General features: G+C 40.7%; 1 protein-coding gene across 1 annotated transcript in view; it reads right to left on the bottom strand.

Annotated features, from left to right (window-relative positions):
- Window positions 1-11,199, bottom strand: part of TNIP3 (TNFAIP3 interacting protein 3) — a 78,327-nt gene extending 67,128 nt beyond the window's left edge. The window contains exons 1-2 of the mRNA XM_042469765.1: window positions 10,979-11,199; window positions 5,141-5,226 (exon numbers count right to left, since the gene is read on the bottom strand). Coding sequence (XP_042325699.1) covers window positions 5,141-5,226; window positions 10,979-10,981 — 89 coding nt within the window. The 5' untranslated portion in view covers window positions 10,982-11,199. The remainder of the gene's footprint in view (window positions 1-5,140; window positions 5,227-10,978) is intronic.
- Between the last annotated feature and the right edge of the window lie 13,637 nt (window positions 11,200-24,836).

Here is a 24,836-nt window from a genome sequence, read left to right as displayed (position 1 = left end):
CCCCCCTCTCTCTCTCTCACACACACACACATACACAACTCGTTCTCTCTCTCACACACACAAAACATACCTCTCTCTCTTACACATACATACACACAACTCCTCTCTCTCTCTCTGCCCCTCCTGCTGTAAAATGAGGAGAGGCCCCTTAGAGGCGAGGAAGGAGGCAGGAGACACCCGCCCTGGCATCCTTGCCAGCTCTTTCCCGGCTTCTGAGGGGCCTCCAAGCCCCTCAGAGGCGAGGAAGGAGGCGGAGAACGCCCGCGCTGGCGTCCTCGCCGGCTCTTTCCCGGCTTCTGAGGGGCCTCCAAGCCCCTCAGAGGCCAGGAAGGAGGCGGGGGACACCCGCGCGCGTGTCCTCTCAGGCTCCTTCCCAGCTTCTGAGGGGCCTGCGTGGGAGGCTCAAGGCCCCGTGCGGCTGCGCGAGAGGCCCAAGGCCCCACGCGCCTGCCCCTTGGGGCCTTTGGCGGTGGTAATCGGCGGCAGGACCGAGCAGGGGCCGGTCCCAACGGCTCGGCGGGCCGCATGTGGCCCACGGGCCGTAGGTTACCTACCCCTGAACTAGAGCATTAGAGCCTATTGGCAAAGAATTCTAAGTCTCTTATCAAATTACAATTTTCAGGGTTCCACAGGAAAAAGTCATGAGAATGAAAGTGATATGAAACTGCCAGGGCTGTGCTGTGCAGATACACCACAAGACCAACAGTATAATTTCTTCTAATTTCCCAATAGGATTCCAGCTACAGCCCCCAGCTACAGGCATTCATTGTGAAGACCAAGGTCTTATTTACAGAAGGGAAAGAAACTCCTTATTCATTTGTTAAGCACAGGTGATTCCTATGTGTTCTTTTTTGCTTCCTATGAATATCTGAAAAGGACATTTTTTTCTCACAGGCAAAGAATCACACATTTTTGTGCAGAATACATTTTCTGTGCAAAAAAAAAATTACACAGAGATTAACAGACAATACTGTTTCCTTTACAGTTTGGAGGCTTTGGCTTCCCTCCAGAGGAAAAACAGACACCAGCAGGCCGCCCTTTTTCGGTGGTCTGTACTGCACCTATGTTCCCGTCTTGAAGAGAAAGCATAATGTGGCAGGTATTCTGTATCAGTGTCATACAGTAGATGAAAGTAGGTTTAAAATATAGAAGCATGCAATGCAGAAAACAAAGAGGAAATCAGTGCCACTTTCATAAAACAAACATCTGTTTGTCACCCCATAAATGTCCCTCTGCTTCTGTTCCCCTCATGAAAAAGGAATTAAGCTTTTAAAGAACATTTAATAGCCAACAGCTGTTGGTCTGTGAAATGACACATTTTAAAAAACACAGTGCTGTTAATAAGGAAGGAACCAATTGTTTCCTAATAGCTGTTGCTCAGGCTTTAAAAAAACAGAAATAACCAAACAATGGAGATACTTGCTCCTCGTGCAAAGAAAAACAGTGTCAATGTGGCTAAAGAATGAATTGAAAGTGAACAAACAATCTGTTCTTTTTTAATAAAAAATGGAAGTGGTAAAATTTAGTGTCAGTGTGACAAGACTCCCATGCTTCAGAAAGATGGGTTAATAAATAAATAAATATGATGTCTATAATACATTCTTCAGATTGCTTGTGTGGTACAGTCAATAGTCAACAATCACCTAAAATGAGTCACCCCATTGATTCAAATAAAGTTGCTCATATGTTCTTTTATTCCAAGTGTGTCATCCCAGATGACTGACAAATAGGAGTTAGATGACCACACCAACCAAAGCAAAATGGAGCTATCATTTTCCTATTGCATCATCAGAAGGTCATATTAACCAAGATTCTGTTTGCTAGTTGTTCAGTGGGCAATTATGCAAATATATTTACTGGACTATGTACTGTTGCACAACAATACACTGGGCAATATAGCTGTGCACTCTCCCATTGCATGCCAGTCAGTCCAACCCTCAGCACCATTAAGGACTCAACTTAAAAACCACCTGTTGTTGTTTTCCTGACATTTCCCTAGTTCTAGACCCAAGACAGTTTACAACAGATTAAGATACATAGTTAACAGTTCACAAAATAGGAACACCTATACAATAGGGCAATGTTCCTAGGATTTCACAATGCTTTATGTCAGCATCATAGGCTTTGCACAGCCTTGAATAAGATACCACCTTTGTTCACCCTGGGAGAAAGTGCTAAACATCATTTAAATCAGTGTAAATCTGGAACAGGATTCTCGACATAGTCTCCATGGCTAACTATGAGCTACACAGGGATCTTAAGTACAAAGCAGTCACAAGTATAGAACTGCAGATTACACATTCATAACTGCCACATAGGATTCCTGCCTCAATACTTCATTGTTTCACTATGTTGTTTTAATATCTTGTTAACTGTGGCGTGGGACAAACAGCCTTTTGTGGCATGGTGGCGGCGTAGCTAGGGTTAGGTACAACACGGCAACCACACGATCCTAACCCTAGCACATACTGGCGGCACCATAATGGCGACACCCCATGTACACAGGCACAGCCATTATGACGTAACAGACACATAGTCTCCACATGTTGCACCATGCTAGTTATATCACGAGTGCGCCATTGGTGCACTCAGAGGTAACTGGCTTGGCAGAAAAAGAACCCGCTTTTGTGAGTTCTTTTTCCTCCGGAGTGAAGCCACACAGTTTGATGGCTGCGGCTTTCCTCTGGAGGAAAAAAGGCCATGGGCAGGCTGCCCTTTTCGGGTGGTCTGTCCCAGGCCTATGTTTATTTTTCTAGTTTTGTAGATATATTTTAGTCCACCCAGATCAAATTGCATTCCTTTCTCTCAGATACTTCTCAAGAAAAGAAAATTCAACCTGCATCCTTCAGTGGGAGGATACATCCTCCCTTGGCTGCCTGCATGTGGCGCGATCCTTTTTGTCCAAAGAATGTTAGTTGGCTTGCCTTCTTAGGATTTATTTAGGCCCCATTCCCACTGGGCAAAAAAAGCGGCTTATATTGCTACAATTCTGACTCTGATTTTTTTCCCAAGTCATATTCGAATCTGGTCCCTCATTTCCATTACGAAAAGGTGCAAACGGACTCGGGTTTTTTTGACTCATGTTCTCATTCCCATTGAAATTTTCTCGGTTGTAATTTGAAGCGGACTTTTTTGCTCCCCATTTCCATTGCCCTTCTGGAACCTCTTTTTTTAAAAGCAGCTGTCAATCAAGTGCCTAAGCGCTTGATGTCACAGCCAATCAATCGCTTAGGTGCTTTTCCCCTCTGGGAAAGGGAAAAAGGAGCCTCCATCCCCCCCAAGTTCCTTTGCCTCCCTGGCTTTCCTGTGTCTTCCCAGACTCCCTCTGGGAAAGGGAAAAGGGAGCCTCTATTCCTGCAGGTCCCTTTGCCTCCCAGGCTCTCCTGTGTCTTCCCAGACTCTCTCTGGGAAAGGGAAAAGGGAAACTCCATCCCCCCAAGTCCCTTTGCCTCCCCCATTGCTCCCTGGACTGTTTGGGGGGCGATCGAGCAGGCATGTAAAAAAAGAAAAAATAATAGTTAAAAATGGTGTTCAATGGGTCTCCTCACACATCGATCTATGCATGTGGAGCGGGGGGAGGTTGCAGGGGGGCGTAATGTATTTACTGTGTTTGGAGGTCAATGTAGCAATTGCTTGTTTGGACACCTGACAGAGCACCTAAGCGATCGAAAGCTTAATTTTTTAAAAAATAAATGTGTCTACACATGTGATTGCCTTACCCTGCTTCCCACTCTACCGAGGAAAGGCTAATGCAAATGGGGGGGGGGGAGAACCCAATCTTGGGTTTTTTTTAATTTTCCTGAAAGATTTGCATTGTTGGCTGTGTTAATATGTAATACAAATAGACCTGTGATAAACTGGGATAAAACTTTGCATGCCTTGAACATGTTTTGAATACATCCACATCATTTACTCCATCTTTATTTGCAGTGCTGACACAAGAGAGCTACAAAACTCATAGAGATGCACAGAGATGCAGTTCTGATTTTTTTAAAAAAAAACAATAGTGTGAACAACAAAACCAGAATTGTGAGTGAGAATATTCACATAGTCACACTAAGAAAAACAACATCTAAATAACCCCCTAGAAAACATACATAAGACCAGATTGCACAGCACCTCAGAGTGAAAATGGAGCTCTTCAAGCATTGTGGACCATTCATCCTTTTAAAAAGAACAGTTCATCGTCATTCTTACTTATGTGTCTTGTCTCGGGTTGTAATTATCTCCCATGGGGTGAAGACAAACAACGACCCAAAGGGAAGGTATTTTTACCATATATCAAAGGGGTCTCAGACAGAATAGGAAACTGGTGAGGAAGCACAACCTCCAAATAGTTTACAAACTGACCAAATAAATCCAGCAAATGCTGTGGTCAGCAAAGGGCAGGAGAGACCCTCTCATGGCTGCAGGAATTTACCACATGCCGTGCAGTTGTGGATATGACCACATAGGGACCACCAAATGCAGTGTTCAAACACAAATCAAGAAACACGAGAGGCACTGCAGACTGGGTCAGCCAGAAAAATCAGCAGTAGCAGAACACGTTATAAACCATCCTGGACATAAAATGCTGTTTGAAAGCACTGAAATTCTGGACCATGCCAACAGCTATCAGGTCAGAAAGCACAGGAAAGCCATTGAAATCCATAAACACCTAGACAATTTCAACAGGAAAGAAGAAACCCTTAAAGTAAACAAAGTTTGGCTTCCAGCCCTGAAAACACCAAAACCAAGACCCAGCAAATGCAAATGAACACCACCCACGGTGCGGGGGGTTTCCCAGCAGTCAATGGATCATTAATTAAATAGACCCCCTGAGGCCTTGTTATTCAACAACAGAACAATAACAGATTAACATGTAAATAGCTTCCTCTCAACCAACAGTATAAATACCACACTCTCTTCCATGCCAGCATTCTCTGAAGATGCTAACCACAGCTGCTCGCAAAATGTCAGGAATAAACTCTCCTAGAATGTGGTTCCATAGCCTGAAAACCCCACAAAAAACTACGTAATTATCTCCATTTCACTAATGTCGGGATGCATATCAATAGAGCAATTTTAATTTTTGTGTAATATTGCAACAACTTTACAAAAAAAAAGTAAAGAAAAAATGTCAGTCTTGAACTGTTAATACCTATCTGAATCAGATGAACGCCTGGTATACACATCTAGGAACTTCTGAGAATCTTCAAAGCTGGTTTTATGTTGCTGTGGGTCACTCTAATTAAAAAGAGGGGAAGGGAAATAGCATTAATGTCAGAAAGACATGTTTTTCTTTGGACTGTGAAATCATGGGGAAATGTTTTTTCTATGTGACAACTGTTATATTTAGCCAAGAGGAATCTACTTTTTTAAATTCACTGACTTATAATTAAACATTTAAATATGTTTAAAATGGGGGAAATGTTATTGTTGTTCATATTTTTGTTGTTGTTGTTGTTGTTGCTGATATAATTGTGCCCGCATCCAAATTCCTTGTTCATCTCATTCAAAAGATCTTCTCACAAATGCATGTTTGAAAAAGGATGATTTCAATTAGTCCTAAATAGGGGGCATGATGCTGTTCCTGTTCTGATACAACCACAAACTGTGGTTACAAAAAAATCCCCTGTAGTGAGCACACTTGCTTCATTGCATATGTAGGGATGGCACAGTATAAACAGAAGTAAAATCGGACAGAATCTTAAGTGCTGGACTTTAAAAAAGTAATTCTTGCAGGCAATACACTTTATACATATTCCCTAACTTGAAGCCTACCATCAGAGTGTTCATTATAAAACTCATGTTAACATTTCTAACAAGCAAAAATGCTTTGTTAAAATGTTGTTCTATCCTGAGCACTCAGATCCCTCTGAAAATTCCCACTTACTCCAACCCAAATATGTATGTTCAACTGCGGGGACATCCAGACAGATTGAAAGGTTTTAAAAGTACCAGAATTTGTTCTTGTACTTTCCAATTTTATTTTGGAGATCCATACACATCTTATTTATCCCAGAAAATTTCCTATCAGCTCCTGGTATGATCAGAGACTTTTGATTTTGGATAAACAGGTCAATTTATTTTAACCCAGTTTAAAATCAGAAAGAATAGGAACAAAATTTGAAAGTTTTCAGTCTGGCTGAATGCACCCAGACACATCTTTCAGAGTGGCCGCCATGACAGTCTATGGAAATAGAACCAACACAGAGTCTGTGCCACTTTAAAAACAAATAAATTTATTTGGTTTTGAAGAAAAGTGGGAAAGCCAGCATGGTGAAGTGGTTTGAGTGTTGGACTATGACTCTGGAAGGCAGGATTCGTATCTCCGTTTGGCCATGGAAACCCATTGGGTGGCCTAGGGCAAGTCTCAGCCTCTGAGGAAGGCAGAAATAACACACACACCCCTGCACAAATTGTGACAAGAAAACCCCATGAAAGGTTTGCCTTAGGATTGCCAGAAACTTGCTAAGTAGCAATAACAGAAGCAAGTACATTTCTATACGGCTTATCAGTGCACTTAAACACTCCCTAAGTGGTATACAATATGTTAGCTAATTGGCCCAACAAACTCATTTTAGTGACCTAGGAGAGATGCAAGGTTGAGTTGACCCTGAGTCCCTGGCTGGGATTGAACTCACAACCTTGTGACTTATGAGTGAGTGGCTGCAGTAACAGCATTTAGCCACTGCACCACCAATAAAACCTATCATATGGCCTTATGGTTGCCATAATATGAAAACAACTTGAAGGCACACAACAACAAACAACTACAATTTTATAGGGGAAAGTACACTTGTTGGCTTTCACCATTTGATCACCGCATCCAGACAGAGGTTAGATGTCCAGGAAAGAGGCTGCATTTATCTTAACCCCCCCTCCCCCAGTTCTGATCATGATTAGAGCATTCCTGTTCAGTTTCTACATATGGAGGGACTAGGGGTTTTCAGTGGCTTCCATGTCAGGGATGTGGTGAATCTTCTCTATTTTGCTCCAGACATCAAAGGTGGTATCTATATCTTTGATATCTTCGATATCTATATCTTCAGCAGCTCCTTTAAATTCTGGAATAAAACTCAGAGCAGATTCACTGCACTCCTGATATAGGAACCAACAGTCACCCCATCAAGACCCACCAGCGTAAGGCATCTGCTAGTAGCAAATGTGGCAGATTTCCCCCATATATTGCAATCATTCTGGCCCCACAAAAGCTAACTGCATGGGACATCTAAGGCAGGAGTTGTTTAATGACATGAAATAGAATTGTGCTCTCCACACATGTTTACCTAAGGAGCTTAACATGTACAAGTATAAATAAGCATTTAGAATTCCCTTCAGATAACTATGCTCTTGGAGTAACTTCAGCAAAGCATGCACCAATAGCCTTTAGTCCAAATAGGCAGGGCACTTCACCCAGGCACACATCCCACTTGAACAAGAACCTACCCCAATATAACTATGAAAGATGCACTCCCAATGTATATCCATAAATATAACTTGCAATGTGTGTAAGAAACAACCACTGTATGAATCAAAGAGTTAGCAAGGCAGCCCTAAGGCACTCAACCACGTGCTTTAAAACTCTTCAGGAAATAATTTGAAACCATTCACTCTTGGACATACTGATATTTTTGTATTCCTTTAGTTAATCAAACAAACATTGTTGGAGCTATCTAGATGCTTCCAAGTTGTAGCTTTCTTAAAAGCCTGCAAGCAAAGCCAAGAAATTGACTTCATTTGTCTTCCCATGTGACACCTTCCTATGTGATACTGGATTTTCCTGTTTTGAAGCACAGATGGGCTGGGAAAGATGGGTGTGGAAGCGTACTCATTAATTTATGTATTTGCTGCCTTTTTAGTCTGCCTTTTAACAAGCAACAAGGTTTAGATGATCTCAAGCAAATTAAAAACAGTAAATGCCAACAGCAGATAGGGATAAAAACAGGACATAATAAATCCAGAATAATTTTTAATCATTTAATTATTTTAATTATTTTATTTTATTTTATTTATATACTGTTGTGTGCCTTCAACTATGGAACTGAAGGTAACTGATGTAATGTAAAACTGATATAACTTGCTCCCAGTTCCAGACTGCTTTACTCTGTATCAGTGGGAGCCTTTTAGAATCAGAGGATTGGAAAGGACCCACAAGAGCCACCTAGACCAGTTCCCTGCTATGCACAGATAAAGCACTCCCAAGAGAAGGCTACCAAGCTCTATTTAAAGATCTCCAAAAAGGAGAGTCCAGCAATCTATATTCCACTGTTGAACCTATTTTACTGTCAGGAGATTCTTCCTAATATTCAGAAGGAAATCACCTTTTGTGTGTGTGTGGGGGGGGGGGGTGTTTTGAAGCACCAACAATAATCTAGTGCTCTACCAAAAATCCTTTCAAAATGAATAGAGAAAGTGTCTAGGATTCTTTAAAACTGTACAGTTACTTACAAATTGAGGAGAAGAATGAATTTCTCCCATTTCTGGAAATAAGCCATTCAGTGGAAAATTGTGATATCTACGCTCTGTAGAGATTATTTCTCATTCTGAAGATGTTGCAGTTACTTACTTTTCTGATATGGTATGTTTCTTTTAACATCAGTGTTCTCACCATCAAGAAAATGGATTCAGAATGCAAAATTATCCCTGTTTGTGTTTTTGCTACTGCCCACCACTTCATAATCACAGACATGAAGGAGACAAACCAACTTTCAAAAAAAGGGAGAGGATAAACGTGCTGTTATCCATTTCCATTCTACCCTCCATGCTTATTATAGATAATTTTATATCTCACTACATGAAAGAGCTCTTCACTCCTGAAGCATTATTTAGAATGATTTTAGTGAAGTACATCAGCATGGCTCACAGTACTTACAGCTTTAAAATAGATACCATGATCATCATGCAAGCTAGTTGCAGCTTAGTACCTAACAGTAAAATTCTTCATTCTGATTTTGCCTTAATCTTCCTACTACTAGATAAACCACCATCTCTCCACCTGAGATATTATCTACACGCTATTACCTGGATATAATAATACCAGCACATCTTAATTGCTGTTTGTAAGAATTACTGAGATAACATCTGTGAAGCTTTTGGAACAGCCTACTGTGCCATATTATGTATTGCGTTATACTGTGACTCCACCTGGATGTTAAATATAACCTGGCTTAAAATAACCCAAAGATAGTCCTAAATTTAAATCAAATAGGGGTCAGATTTTAGCAATGTTTCAGGTGTGCAAAGCTTATAAACCAGGTCCTTTGGGGTTTTGTTTGCCGAATTTGTGTGTATGTGTGAAGCAAACCAAAAGCAAGAATAAGCAACTTTCATACAATAAAATTAAGACATTGTATGGTTTACCCAGTCATTATTTCTCAGCACAAATTATTTAAGATTATGTAAATCTTAAGGATCTCAACTAAGAATGAAGAAATAACAAGACCAATGCTAACAGAAAATACTAATAGATTAAAATTTTCAGTATACAAGCAGAAGTATTTGGATTTCAGTTAACTGAAACCTATGGAGCTCAATTCATTTAAACAAGGAGTGGGAATCATACAGACCTCCAGATCCCTCAACACTGCCTGTGATGGCCAGAGTCCCAGGGGGTTGCAGTCCCACAACATCTGCCAGGCCTCATGACTCCCTCCCTGATTCAAACTGTAGTGTGATGTTTTTAAAATCTTGTGGTAAACCAGCTAGAGCCACTTTACTTATCTTCCTAACACAAAACAAACCTCTTCTGACACCAACACTGAGGGTGTGTCCACAATGCAGAATTAAAGCAGTTTGACCACCATGACTATGTCCTACAGAATCCTGGGATTTGTAGTATGCTGAGGCACCAGAGCATTCTCACAGACACCACTGCACTACAAATCCCAGGATTCCGTAGGATAGTCATGGCAGTTAAAGTGGTGTCAACCAGTGTGGATATACTCTTAAGTAATGTCTTGTGCATATCTTGTGTTGCAATTCTGTTACTATCGGTGAGAAATAATCTCCAAGTGCTGCTTTTTCTCCATCCTGTCATCGTCACAGATTCTTCTGTGAGGACACAGAAAAGAGACTTCTTGGTGGCTTCTTCCAGACTATAGAACTGGCTCCCAAGGAAAACTCAATTGGCCCCTTTTCTGCTCTCTTTTCTCTGGCAGACAAAGACCTGCTTCTTCAAACAGGGCTTCAGCCATTAACTGGCTGGGGTAGACGGTTGTTCAATGAGTGTGTTGTTTTTTTAGAGTGCAGCATATGTTTAATGAGTTTCTAATGGTTTTAAATTGATGTTTAATTGGATTAATTGTTTGATGCTTTTAAAACTGTTGTGGCACATATTGTTTTAGCTATTTTGTTTTTACTTGTATTGCAAGGTGCTTTGAGTTTCATGTTGGGAGAAAGACATGATATAAATAATAAATAAAACAAAGATTTTAAAATACCTGTTATGAATAGACATAGGCTTGTATTTCAGATGTAGTTAAACCCTTAGGTTCCAATAGGTTCCAAATACACCAGCATGGTGCAGTCGTTTGAGTGTTGAAATGGGAGTCAAGAAAATCAGGGTTCAATCCCTACTCAGCCATAGAAACCCACTGGGGGGACTTGGGCAAGTCACACTCTCTCAGCATAATAGGGAGCAGTGCTGCATTTGCTGATGCGTCTCTTGATCATAGAGCCTCACAGGTTGGGAACAGAAAAAAGGGAATTCAGCAGCTGATGCAGCAAATGAGAAGGACAGAGGCAAAATACAATGAAAACTTCTTGAGGACCTACCAATTATCAAAAAGAGATGTGTACATTGGGGTCGTGTTAGAAATGTTCTTCAAAATACATTTTTCAGAGTAAATCACACAACTAAGGATAAAACAGAGCATATTAAATGCTTCAATAAGAATAATTATTATTTTATTTAAAAAATTAAATTTAAAAGTTTGGAGTCTTTTTATGTGCCCAAGCATACCTAAAGTAAAGAAAGAAGAAAGAATCTACTCACCATAGTCTGTATGCCAGTTGGTCCTTCTAGATAACATAACCACAGCCTTAATCAGAGAACAATATGCTTTGAACAGTTAAATATATTTCTCAAAAGGTCACACTGAGGGAAATCCACTTCTAAAATATCCACAGATGAAAGACTGCTTAATCATATTGCACAGAAGCACAGCCTACAGATTTTAAACCGAAAGTACTCAAAATGAAAGAGCACAGAGAGGATTCCCTCACATTGTTTAATCATACTATGTGAAACAGAAGCAAAACATTACTCCTCATCAACTGGAAGGAAATCCGTGGGAGGAGCACATACACAACCTCTGCAGTGGAACAAGATTGCATTGATACACACGCCCCATTCCAAAAATGGTACAAAACCCAAATACCAGCCTTGAAGTGGCATCGTTTACAGTAATTTTTAAAAACTCAGAGTCATTTCATGGAATATTCAAGATGTTGGGTTTGATTAGTAATTTTGTTAGGTGCTCTTCACCATCTATTTACACAGCCATTTCAACACCCATGATAATTATTGACACAATAAATGTCAATAAATGTCAATAAAGGTTCAGGATGCAACAACCATTTCATGGATTTCTGTTTTCAGCTTTACAAGAAATGATGAATCAGTTCTTGATAACAGTCATGTCCAGCCATGTTATGTCATCATGTGCCTTCCAATCATTTTCTATATTGACCCTAAGGCAAACCTATCACAGGGTATTCTTGGCAAGATTTCTCTTGCCAAGATGAAAGGATTCTCTTTCAAAAGAGACCAAGATTACTTCTGCCTACTTTTTTCTGGAAACATTTTTGAAAGACTTTTGGTAATTGTTAAAATCAGTTTTTAGAACATCTTTTGCTTTTTTTCACCCTGGTATTTCCTGGTGTTTATCTTTTTAACAGCACAATCATGTAGATGTCTTTGCAGAAGTAAGTCTCAATGAGGTCAATAAGGGTTTGTTGTTGTTGTGTGCCTTCAAAATAATTGGTGATTTATGGTGACCCTAGAGCCACCCTATCACTGGGTTTTCTGGGGCTGAGAGTGTGTAACTTGCCCAAGTTCACTCAATGGGTTTCCATGGCTGAGTGGGGAAACAAACCCTGGTCTCTGGAGTCATAGGCCCAGTCCATACCGGCCCTTTGCGGCATCATGGGCAGTGCTTCCACATGCCTCCCAACCTTAGCATGTGACAAGGGCGTCACAATGGTGGTGCCCTGTACACATGGGCACCACCATTGTTACACAATCACAGTGCGGCATCCACACAGCGCCGCAATGCACTTGCAGAACGAGTGCATCAATGGTGCACTGTGGCGCACTTGTTACTCTGCAGGGAAGCCATGCGGTTTGGCGGCTGCGGCTTCCCTGCGGAGGGAAAACAGTCGACCCTTTTTGGGTAGTATGTACCGCGCCTATGTCCAGTCCTGAAATCACTACACTGCAGGATGGGGTGAGCTCCCATCACTAGTCCCAGCTTCTGCCAGCCTATCAGTTCAAATGCATGCAAATGCAAATAGACAAATAGATACCACTTTGACGGGAAGGTAAGCAACATTCTGTGCAGTCATGCTGGCCACATGACCACCAGAGTTGTCTTCAGATGCTGGCTCTTCAGCTTAGTAACGGAGATGAGCACCACCTCTATAGTCGGACACAACTTGACAACCTTGTCAAAAGGGAATACCTTTTACATACCTTCTAATTGTCCCAATTTAGCAGGCACAGTTCTGAGTAATCTTCTCTTATCCCACTTTTTCAGCTACTTCTTAAATTTCTCAGTCTATCTCTTCTCCTTCCATTTTCCCCCATTGCCTCCCCTTAGCTAAGTTGCTGGAAACTGAGTTCAAAGTGCAAAAGTAGTTTGAAATCAATTTTCATCTGTAGGAAGAAAAGGAGATGGAATCTTGTCTTTCCCATTAGGCTTTGGCAAAAGCAAACATAGGGCCTAAGCAGACAGGCAGAGGCTAAGCCCATGCTAACCCCCACTGTGTTTTGACCAGGATCAGACCATGGGCTAGCCTGGCAGTGAAGGGGGTGTTTACATGCACTCATGCTGCGGTGTCATGGACCCACTACTGTCATGTGACCCTTACCTGCCTCTGCTGTCACATCTGCTCAGAAGACCCCATAAGGATGGAAACAGGGTGCCTGGCTACACTCACATGGCTAGGCAACCCCATCTGATGCCACAGGTCACAACAGGAAGCTTCTGGGCAGATACAGGGTGCACGGGACCTTGCAATGTGCCAAGTGTTGCCACAGAGTTTCAATGAAACTCCATGGCAAACAGCAGGTATACCAGCCTAAGATTCCTTTGGACTGGGAATCGGCATCCGTACAGCATGATGCAAGACCGGGGGGGGGGGGGGGGCATGGGGCTTTTGGGCTGTGCATACAGGCCCTGAATTTGTGTGTTCTTTTTCATTAATTTTTGCTATCTTGATCACACCCTGAGGTTGCTTGGCCACATGTCCTGATTTGCATCTGTGCAATGTTGTAAGGTGAACTGATGTTAGAAACACTGATTTGTCTGTTATTGTTGTGTGCCTTCAAAAGTTGCTTCCAACTTATGGTGAACCTCTGGTGAATCTATTGTCGGGTTTTCATTGCCTTCCTCTGAAGCTGAGAAAGTGTGACTTACCCAAGAACACCTACTGTGTTTCGATGGCCATGGGGATTCAGATCCTAGTCCACCACTCAAATTACTATTTCACACTGGCTCTCTCATTATAGTGATATTGGCTGTGAATTATACTTCTTGCTGTTCAGTACTCAAATGCTACTCTCACCTGGGACTTGGAAATGTGAAAATGTAATTGTGTCAACTAGGACTCTAGATCAAGAAAAATCATATGATACAGGGACAATGCACAAGTAAAACACTGCAAGAGCTCTTAAATGGCAAGTATGGTGCTTTCGCTACACACAAATTCAGACAGAGAAAGGACTCCTTTATCGTCATTTCAGATTATGGTAAAAAGGCAGCAAAGAGATTTCTGGAAAGGTAAGATTCATTAGCAGTGCTGAAAGGCCCCTCTGGGATATTTGCAAGATTAATTTGGCAAACACAACCACAGACAGTACATTGAGAAAGAATCAATTGTTAATCTTTTTATTGATAAAAAGTGTGGTGATGTTTCCAATTAAAGTTACATTCTTTTCCTGTTTAGTGCTTTTACCATGGATATCTGTATCCTCCCACACAACCTTTTAAAGATTTATGGCCAGAGTCACAATTTACATCTTTCTATATATTGTTACATTATAATCCCACTCCCACACTTATGTAGCTGTGCTTTAATACCTGTGGCTTTAATAATGTACTCCGTGATAATGTATTCCGTGTGTGCATCTGAAGAAGTGGGCTGATATATATGAACGCTCATGCTGAAATTAATGTTAGTCTTAAAATTACTAGTAGATTTCTTCTCCCCCGCCCTGTTTCCCTTTTATACTATGATATTCTAACATAGCTATCACTTTGAAAGCGACTATGCAATGGGTTCTTACTGCACCCTTAAGACTGAGGAAAGAAACTGGTAGCATGAACTTTCGTAGACTTGTCTACTTCCTCAGATGCATGCCACCAGTTTCTTTCTTTCAGTTAGTCTCAAAGTTGCTACAAGATCTATTTGCATATTGATTTTCCAGACCAACACAGCTATCTATTTGAATTCTTTGAGAATTAGTTCATATGCATTCACTCAATGGCATCCCTACACCTGTCACCTGGTGTGTGGGCCAGGGCTTCTGGGGGCAGCATGTGGGGATGGCATACAGGAGGGGAGTATGGTAACAGCATACAGGGAGTGTGTGGACAAAGTGCAGGGGAAGACCCAACTGGGTGTCACCCCCATTCTGGGGTATCACCCAGTGTCGGCCACACCACTGCAACCCCCCTAATGACGCCACTGCATTCACTTACCTGTTTGTAACAATGGTATAGTGTGGTGTAGTGGTTTGAGTGTTTGACTTGGACTCCAAAAGACCCAGGGTTGAATCCCCACACAGCCATTAATACCTACTGAGTGACTTTGGTCAAGTTATACTCTCTCAGGATATGAGGAAGGAAATAGCTAACCTCCTGTGAATCCACTTCAAAGCACCTAACGACAACAAAGTTGTTTGTAACAATAGCTTCTCACCATGAGCAAGCTGTCCAAAAATTTAGTGGTTTTGTTCTGTATCATGATTGAGCTGGAAAGTGAGGCCCTTCTTCATGAAAGCCAGATTAAAGGAATGAGCTCCCTACACAATCTGTCCTCCACTCTTAGCATGTGCCACTTGGCACTGATTGAAAAAAAGGTGCATCTGCACTGTAGAAATAATGCAGTTTGGTATCATTTTAGTTACCATGGCTCCATCCTACAAAATCCTGGGTTTTGTAGTTCCGTGAAGCACCAGTACTCTTTAGAAGAAATGGCTAAAGACCTTGTAAAACTACAGTTCTCAGGATTACACAGGATGGAGCTACAACACTTTAAATGGTATCAAATTTCATTATTTCTTCAGTGTTTCTACAAAATTCACTTAAAAAATGCTTCAAAACCTAAGTGGGAACGCCCCCTAAATGATATGCAAAGCAACTTGCAACTGGGTGTCTTTCCATGCTATGGCACCATGCCAAAGGCGGAGGAGGAATGAAGACTGTTTTGTTCTAAAAATCCTTCCCTTTGCTTGAAGAGAATGCTATTTTTAATTACATGAAATAAACTCCAGGGTGGGGAGGAGAATCAATCCATTCTTAGCTTTTGTATCATATTGTGAGACAGCCTACAGGACTGTACCACCCACTTGTAACATTTATAAAGGAAGAGAAGAAAAAAAGAAAAGTGTCAGTTTGCTTCTATCAAGTTTCCCTGTTTCATTTTATTTATTACTCAGTAATAAGGGTCAGACCATATTGTTCCATGGTACCTGTAAATGCTTGTTCATTATGAAACTAATGACCTTTCCCTGAAAGCAAAACAAAATAGACCACCTTACTTGGCAAACAAGTCAGGGGGAAGTGGGAAAGATTTCACAAGAAAAACTGAAAGGGGGAATCCTCTGTCCACAAACTGGTGGGTGGGGTGTGCGGGGGAACCATGAGGGTTTAGCAAAATTCACTGATATCTGGGCAACTTCTTCTTTTCTACTCTGCATTTTTTCTTATTTAAGATCCCACCTTTTGTTACAGAGAGCAAACTAATTGGGATAATAAAGTGTTATATTGATTCTAACACATAACTAAGCAACGTAGGGAGACAAATGGAAAACTGGATTTCTGCCATCCAAATTGTTTTATTGTCCACTGATGACTTACTTGTTTAGGGATTTCCATTGGGGAATAATAAGGAAATGAGCTAAAGAAAATTTAATATAATTTGAAGACAACAGCTTACAACACATTATCCTCCAGTGACTTGTAAATGGTTTAGGCTGCAATCCTATACCCTCTTACCAGTGAGTAAGTCTCACTGAATTCAGTAAGATTTACCCTCAAGTAGACATGCATTGGATTATGCTTTTAATTGCCAATTTATATATAGTACAAAAAGGAAGACAGGAAAACTGTAAAATAACAGAGACATTTGTTATTGTTTAGAACTTGGACTAAAACCTGTTTGAGAACTTGGCCTTCCAAGATGGAATCTAGAGACCAAATGTTTTACCCAAGTTTACAAGATTTCTCTTTGGGAGTGTTATAAGAATCTAAAACCTGAACACTACACTTGTGGTGTGCGTGCGCACGAGCATGCAAGCACTCACACACAAGTGCCAGTGTGTGTGTGTGTGTGTGTGTGTGTGTGTGTGTGTGTGTGTGTGCGCATTTAAAAACCATCTGTTGAGACATTCATCATTCAGGAAAAGAAACTATTCCCCATTTCTCAGCTTAAGAAGTCATCTCAAGATGTTTTCTATCTCCTTTTAAATAAATGAAAAGTGTTTCCAAACCACTTAACAATTTGGAAAGGAAGAATGTGGTTAAATCCTTTGTAAAAGATTTTCAAAGCCAAACTGAGTGGGCACTATTCAGGTGCACTCAGTGAAGTAGACTTTGGTCTTGTCTGTACTAGCCAGGATACTCCAGGGGCAGCCCAATGTAATCTGGTCCTCTATCTGCCCTGACCTGACCTGCCCCTGTCAGAGCATCCACCACCGCCTCAGGTCACTCACTTATGAGTTCAGAACAAGGTACCCAGTGACAGGTAGCTCAGTGGGATTCCCGTGCAGACAGCCATGATAGCATCAAAATAAAAGGCTCTGGATCTTCTCAGAAAATCTGGAGTAACAGGTAAATTATTTTAATTTGTGCTAACTTTGTTATGTCCCAGTTCTATTGCGGGACATGCCAGATGTTGTTCCAAATGCCCACACCAAAACCAGGTTTTCAGGCATGCATCTTCCAAACAATGGCCCGGTCCAGATGGGCCAAATGCGTCGTGCTGGTGGCGTACTGGGGTTAAGGGACTATGTGGCAACCGCATGGTCCCTAACCCTAGTACAGCATGACCTACTGGGGTTAAGGGACTATGTGGCAACCGCATGGTCCCTAACCCTAGTACAGCATGGCGCCATAACAATGGCGGCGCCCCGTGTATATGAGTGCCGCTATTGTGACGTGATGAACACATAGTGTCCGCACGTCACGCTGCACCAGTTATGTCCCAAGTGTGCCATTGCTGCACTCAGGAGTAACTCACACGGCACAAAAAGAACCCGCTTTTTGCAGGTTCTTTTTCTCCACAGGAAAGCCGCATGGTTTGGTGGCTGCGGCTTCCCTGCGGGGGGTGGGTGGGGGGAGGTGCCGGCAGGCCTCTCTTTTTGGGAGGTCTGTACCAGGCCAATGTGATGTTAGAAAGTCGGGGGGGGGAGCTCACACAGACAAAGCTATGAAAAGCTCATGCTACGATCTTCCTTCTCTCAAATGCACTACAAGCTCCCTTTGCATACAGGCACTACTGGGTTAGTTAACTAGTTAGTTTAATGAATTTATATCCCACCTTTCAACTATCCATGGTGCCTTATGAAAGATTATAAATCAGGCAGAAAAAGAGGGAAATAGAGTCGAGTCAACAGATAAAAGTATCTTAAAAGCAAGGCTCAACTGTTTATACCATCACCCTGGAACATCACATCATCTTGTCATAATTTGGCAGGAACAGTCCTGGTTAATTCTCTCTCATCCCTCTTTTTCAGCTGCTTTTAAAATGTCCCAGTTTTCTCCCCTCCTCTTACTTTCCCCCTTCACCCTTGGCTCACTTCCATTTCTGCAAACTGAATACAAAATGCAAAAGTAATTTCACTCAGTTAACTCAGCAGTGGGGAGGTGAGGGGTGAAATGTTGCCAATCCCAGTAGACTCCAGCCAAAAGCAGCCTGCAGCCACTCCTAGCTTGCTAATATTGCTAACTTGACCACACTTTGATGTAGCTTGGCTGTATGTGTTCAGGTTTTCATTTATGTTGGAGCATATGTATCATTTGGCAGAAAGGGGCAATTGCATTTGGTTGCCAACGCTGGGGGGCAGCAATAACAACCTCCAGCTGTTCGTCCAGAGTTTCCTTACCTACCTTGCATTCCCTAAAACTAACCAGATCCTCATGTGTGGTGATGACAGGCCCTTTTCTGGCTGCTAGTGCTGAAGTAGCATTTATTTCCCAGTCCAGTTGGCTTCCTTACACAGATATTTGGGAGATAGTCCAGGCAAGCAACAAAACATCACAGCAAATCAGTCCTGCACTGAAATTAAGGATATTATCATACTATGCTACTTTTGTTCATGTTAGTCCTTCAGGAAAGGGTGTTGGGATACCAATGGGCAAGGAAATAGACACAGCTTGGCTTATGATTCTTCCTTTAATATGGAAAAGCAGAGCACCAAGTAAATCAAAGCATTGCTGCCTGATTCTTACTGCTGATCAAGCAAAGTGATAGCTACGAAGTCAGTTGTAGAGTCAGAACAGTCCACCTACTGTATGCTATACCAAAACTGTGGTACAGTTTGCAAAATTTCTGGTTTTGGACTACAACTCTCAAAATCCCCCGTCAGTATGGCTATGAAGAAATGTAGTATCCTATTGTTTCCTCTTGTTTGTTAACTGCCGCAACCTACTCTGAGAGCTTTTTAAACTAAAGAGCTGAATAAAATTTCTCATAAAAAATAATGTTATTTGTCTATGTACAGGTTGAAACTGTTTCTAGCTACATCATGAAATCAATAGCTAGATGCTATTATGCATGGGAATCAGCCAAATAGTACAATCTTGATGTCGAAACATATATTTAATTTATTATTTCTGTATTGTCCCTTAGCTGATATTCTAGGGCAGCTCACAAAATAGAGATAAAGCCATAAGACAAAGACATGAAACACAGCACAGCTTGTAAAGTTATTTAAAAACTAGATTGTAATTTAACTAGTCTAAAAAAAATAGTTCAGTATTGTTAAATGTTGATCCCTTGGTCATTTATTTTGTAAATTGTTATGGTGCTTATTATTTTCCATTGATATTTTTAAAGGAAAAACTGTCTAAAAGCATTTTTAAAATGGTAAAATCATTCCCTCAAGATACCCTGAGTAAAAATAAATTAATAATAAGAAAAAGTAAAAAATAAACACTGCTAATTGCACATAAATTAAAGGTTTACCCAAATTGCAAATTTAGCAGCTATTACATTACCTGCTAAAGGATTGTCGTTATGCCTTTGTTACCTTTTAAAAGTAATGTGTTGCAGGTAACATCAGTTGTTCAAATGCATTACTTCCAAGCTTGAAAACAGCATGCAACTGTTTTTGAAAAATAAAAAAACCTTACAGAATAAAACTGAAGTAAGAAGAAAATTATTAAAAGACCACACACCATATGCAGCCAAATAGTACAATCTTGGTGCAATCTTTTTTAAAAAGACAAACACAGTTATTAAAAACTGAAGGAATAAAAAGCATGGATTTTTAAAATGGAATAAATATACTCTGCTTCAATCTCTTTGTGTTCTTCTAGTGTAAGAAGATTTATTAGCAATTCTATCCTTATCCACTGGGATCCACAAGATGTTTCTGAACAACCTGTATCTAAAATGAGAGCCAAAAACCTCCTGGTACTCCACATATTTTCTCCTTCCTCTCCTATAATGATCCAAATATTTCATCATTAATATATTTGTACTTGTATTGGGATGGTCTGATGTTGTTTTCCTGTTTTTACTTGAGAAAACTATAAAAACTGAACAACTCTTGATCTCAGGCTGTGATTCTTCTCACATGATCTCTGCTAAAGAGAACCAGCACTCATGTCATGCTTGGATATGTACTCATAAAATTATGTAGCAATAGTGTTCTTAAGCACTAGGGAACAGGCAGGAAAAACAAATACAGTCAAAGCGGGGTGGAAAGGAAGTGTTAAAATGAATTATTTTGCTATCAATTATTTTTAAAACGGGGTTCGTCATGCTTTGGACAGTATGAGACTCCCATATTGACAAGTGTCTGGGGTATTAAAAAGGATACAGCAGGCATTCCATCACCTATGAATCTCTAAAATAATTGTTTAAGCCCATTAACATTATATGTTGTATATATATATGGTATTCTCTGTCAGGATAGAATCTTACACCATCCCAGGCACATCTGTTTGCACATCTGATCTTATAGAAAGTTAACAGCTGGAACAGGAAATAGAAGAGTCTAGCTATCTTCCCAGGACTATTAGAGCTGACTACTAATTAAATTACATTTTAGCTGATGGCTTGCTTTTTTTTTTTTAGAAAATGTGTATAAAGCAGTGCTGTTCAGTTGCTTTGTTCAGAATCTATGAATGAATGTTGACTGATATCTGTGCACATGATTATTGTTGTTATTTCTTTATTTCTTTATATCGGCCTTTCTCCCAATATAGCGACTCAAGGTAGCTAGCAACAAACTTAAAACAGTACATGTTAAAAACAATGCAGAAGCATTAAAATGTTGATATAAAGTTTATAAAACAATTAAAAAGTTTTTAAAAGTTAAAAACATTACACATTCAAAATTAAAAGATATTAAATGTATTGAAACCTCTATACAAATGACTAGCACGACATTTAAAAGCACAGCCTTCTGCAGTTTGAAAAGTCTGATGGAAGTACCCACGTGATAATATATTTCCACATACAGATGGCATTGAAATAGATTTTCCAATCCCCAAGAAAAGCAACTGGAAAGATATTCCAATCCCCCAAAAGGAGACAACGGGGTAACCATAGGATCATTGCATTAATTTCTCATGCAAGCAAAGTGATGCTAGAACTTCTACAACAAAGACTTTTACCATATATGAAGCAAGAAATGTCAGATGTCCAAAGGAAGAGGTACTAGGGTTCATATTGGAAATATACATTTGATAATGTTTTTAAAAAATTAGCCTGTGCTTTACAGATTATAGCAAAATCTTTGACTGTAGATCACGAGAAACTATGGCTCACATAAAGCTATCTAGGGGTAGCTGTGTTGGCCATATAGCAAATCCAATAACATCCAAACAATGATACCTTTACTGGGCCAAAATAATGCACAATTACAATGAGACACAGTGGTGTAGTGGTTCGAACATTGGATTACTACTCTGGAGATCTGGATTTGATTCCTCATCCAGCCACAAAACCCACTGGATGACTTGGGCAAACTGTAATTTTTCAGCCCCTAAAAATGCAGTGATAGGTTTGTCATAAGTTGGAAACAACTTGAAGGCACACAACAATAACAAATGTTTGCCATCACTAAAAGCCCCTCTTCCACTTGTTACACTTGAAAATTGACCTCAGCCTGCGTCAGTGGTGCAGCATTAAGCTTTTCTCAGGGAAATCCCCATGTCTTCCAACACAGTCAATGGGCTCAAACGAAGAATTAGTCAAAGGGTAAGGGAAGCTGTAGATAACTGTGGTTTTCAGTCACTTTACTTCCCTTGTAACTTAGCAAGATTATGCAGAATAATCACTCACTAGTTTTACTTTAATGTAGGAACCTAACATTCAACTTGAAGCTTCTAAGGCCCTCCAGTGATTAGACAGAATACTGTAGAACATCATAGTGTAACAGATCTTTTTTTTCTTTACAATCATCCAGTTAAAGAAATTAATGGACCAATTTTAGATTTTTTAAGCATAAACTATAATTGGAAGCTTAGGTCGAAATCAACAGCAGGAATTGTGCAATCTTTCAGATGTCAAAGGTACACAACGGTTCCCACACCCAATAGGCTATCTTCCCCCTACAAACAAAAATTTCCTGCAGTTCTCAAATTTCTAGCATTGCAGAGAACGAGGCACTGAAAATGTTTCATATTTAAAAGTCTGGTATTTGCAGTGTTCACCTTCCCTATATCGAATCTGCATTGCAGGAATAATGTAGTTGGACACTACTTTAACTGCCATCACGCATTGCTGTGGAATTCTGGGATTTGTAATTTTATGAGATATTTAGCCTTTTATGTCAGAGAGCACTGGTGTCACAACATACTACAGATCCCAGAATTCCATAGCATTGAGTCATGGCAGTTAAAGTGGTACCAAACTGGATTATTCCTGCAGTGCAGATTAAACACTTAGTAACTTTGCCTGCCCCTTTTCTCAGAAGCTGTATTTCTGAATGCTCAGCTGAGGTTTGAAACTACTGCAATAATAGAAATGTGCATGGCAGAAGGAACATTTCATAGCTGTATTGATTAAAATTGGTTTCAATCAAAGAAATAAATGAAGTGATTTAGGTATATTCAGGTATATACACTGTAATTCGGTAATTCAGGTATATACACTGTGTTGCAGTTGTGGGGCACTGGGGACATAGAGACCCTCCACAGTGGCTGATAAAGACCAACATCCTAGCCTTTTGCAAACTTCTAAGCTCCAGGTATTGGTGAACATGCAGGGATGGCAGCAGCATCGCAGAGGTATGAATAGGGTGACCATAGAATCATGGAATCGTAGAGTTGGAAGAGACCACTAGGGCCATCCAGTCCAACCCCCTGCCATGCAGGAAATCCAAATCAAAGCATCCCTGACAGATGGCCATCCAGCCTCTGTTTAAAGACCTCCAAGGAAGGAGACTCTATCACCCTCCGAGGGAGTGCATTCCACTGTCGAACAGCCCTTACTGTCAGGAAGTTCCTCCTAATGTTCAGGTGGAATCTCTTTTCCTGTAGCTTGCATCCATTGTTCCGGGTCCTGTTCTCTGGAGCAGCAGAAAACAAGCTTGCTCCCTCTTCAATATGACATCCTTTCAAATATTTGAACAGGGCTATCATATCACCTCTTAACCTTCTTTTCTCCAGGCTAAACATCCCCAGCTGCCTAAGTCGTTACTCATAGGACATGGTTTCCAGACCCTTCGCCATTTTTGTCGCCCTCCTTTGGACACGCTCCAGTTTCTCAATGTCCTTTCTGAATTGTGGTGCCCAGAACTGGACACAATATTCTAGGTGGGGCCTGACCAGAGCAGAATACAGTGGCACTATTACTTCTCTTGATCTAGACACTATACTTCTATTGATGCAGCCTAAAATAGCATTGGCCTTTTTAGCTGCCGCATCACACTGTTCACTCATGTTCAACTTGTAGTCTACTTGGACTCCTAGATCCCTTTCACACGTAGTTTCATTCAGCCAGGTGTCCCCCATCCTATATCTGTGCATTTTATTTTTCCGCCCTAAGTGCAATACCTTACATTTCTCCGTGTTGAATTTCATTTTGTTAGCTTTGGCCCAGCTTTCTAGTCTATTCAGGTCATTTTGAATCTTGATCCTGTCCTCTGGGGTATTAGCTATTCCCCCTAATTTGGTGTCATCTGCAAATTTGATAAGTATGCTCCCAATTCTGTCATCCAGGTCACTGATAAAGATGTTGAATAGCACTGGGCCCAGGACAGAGCCCTGTGGGACCCCACTGGTCACTTCTCTCCAGGATGAAAAGGAGCCATTGTTGGGTTCGGCCGGTCAACCAATTACAGATCCATGTAACAGTTCCTTTGTCTAGCCCACATTTTACAAGCTTGTTTGCAAGAATGTCATGGGAAACCTTGTCAAAGGCCTTAGTGAAATCAAGATATACTATATCCACAGCATTCCCTTCATCTACCAAGCTGGTAATTTTATCAAAGAAAGAGATTAGGTTTGTCTGGCATGACTTGTTTTTCTGAAACCCATGTTGACTTTTTGTGATTATGGCATTGCCTTCTAGATGTTCACAGACTCTCTGTTTAATGATCTGCTCCAGAATCTTTCCTAATACTGATGTCAGACTAACTGGACGATAATTGTTGGGATCCTCTTTTTTCCCCTTTTTGAAGATGGGGACAACTTTTGCCCTCCGCCAGTCGGCTGGGATCTCTCCTGTTTTGCAGGAGTTTTCAAAGATTATTGCCAATGGCTCCGATATTACATTTGCCAGTTCTTTTAATACCCTTGGATGGAGTTCATCTGGTCCCGGAGACTTAAATTCATTTAGTTTAATAAGGTGTTCCTCTACCCTTTTCCAGGACCTGTCCTACATTTCAACCTTCTGTCCAGGAAGAATATCAAAATGGCTTTCATTCTGAGCATGACTAAGAACCGCATTGATTAAAACCATGCTTGCTGTTATCCTTCAAGAAATGCATCTTGAAGAGGAACCGTTCCTTGAAGACACAATGCAAATCTTGAGATAGTTTTTTCCCTTAATTTCAGCACAATGGTCAAATGAAAAAAATAATTTAAATGTATTCAGCCAAGGGTTTGTTTAGTAAAGTACAATTTTAAGCATTTGTCTTGCTAACGGTTCTGTAAGTATATTGCAAGCCAACAAGGCATCTTAATGGAGATAGGTTCATCTGAAAAATACAGCTCAGTACATAATAAAATGCA

The sequence above is a fragment of the Sceloporus undulatus genome, chromosome 5 (genome assembly GCF_019175285.1).
Source record: "Sceloporus undulatus isolate JIND9_A2432 ecotype Alabama chromosome 5, SceUnd_v1.1, whole genome shotgun sequence".
NCBI classification, from domain to species: domain Eukaryota; kingdom Metazoa; phylum Chordata; class Lepidosauria; order Squamata; family Phrynosomatidae; genus Sceloporus; species Sceloporus undulatus.
Note: the sequence above shows the minus strand (reverse complement) of the source record. Positions and strands in the feature narration are given on the sequence as shown.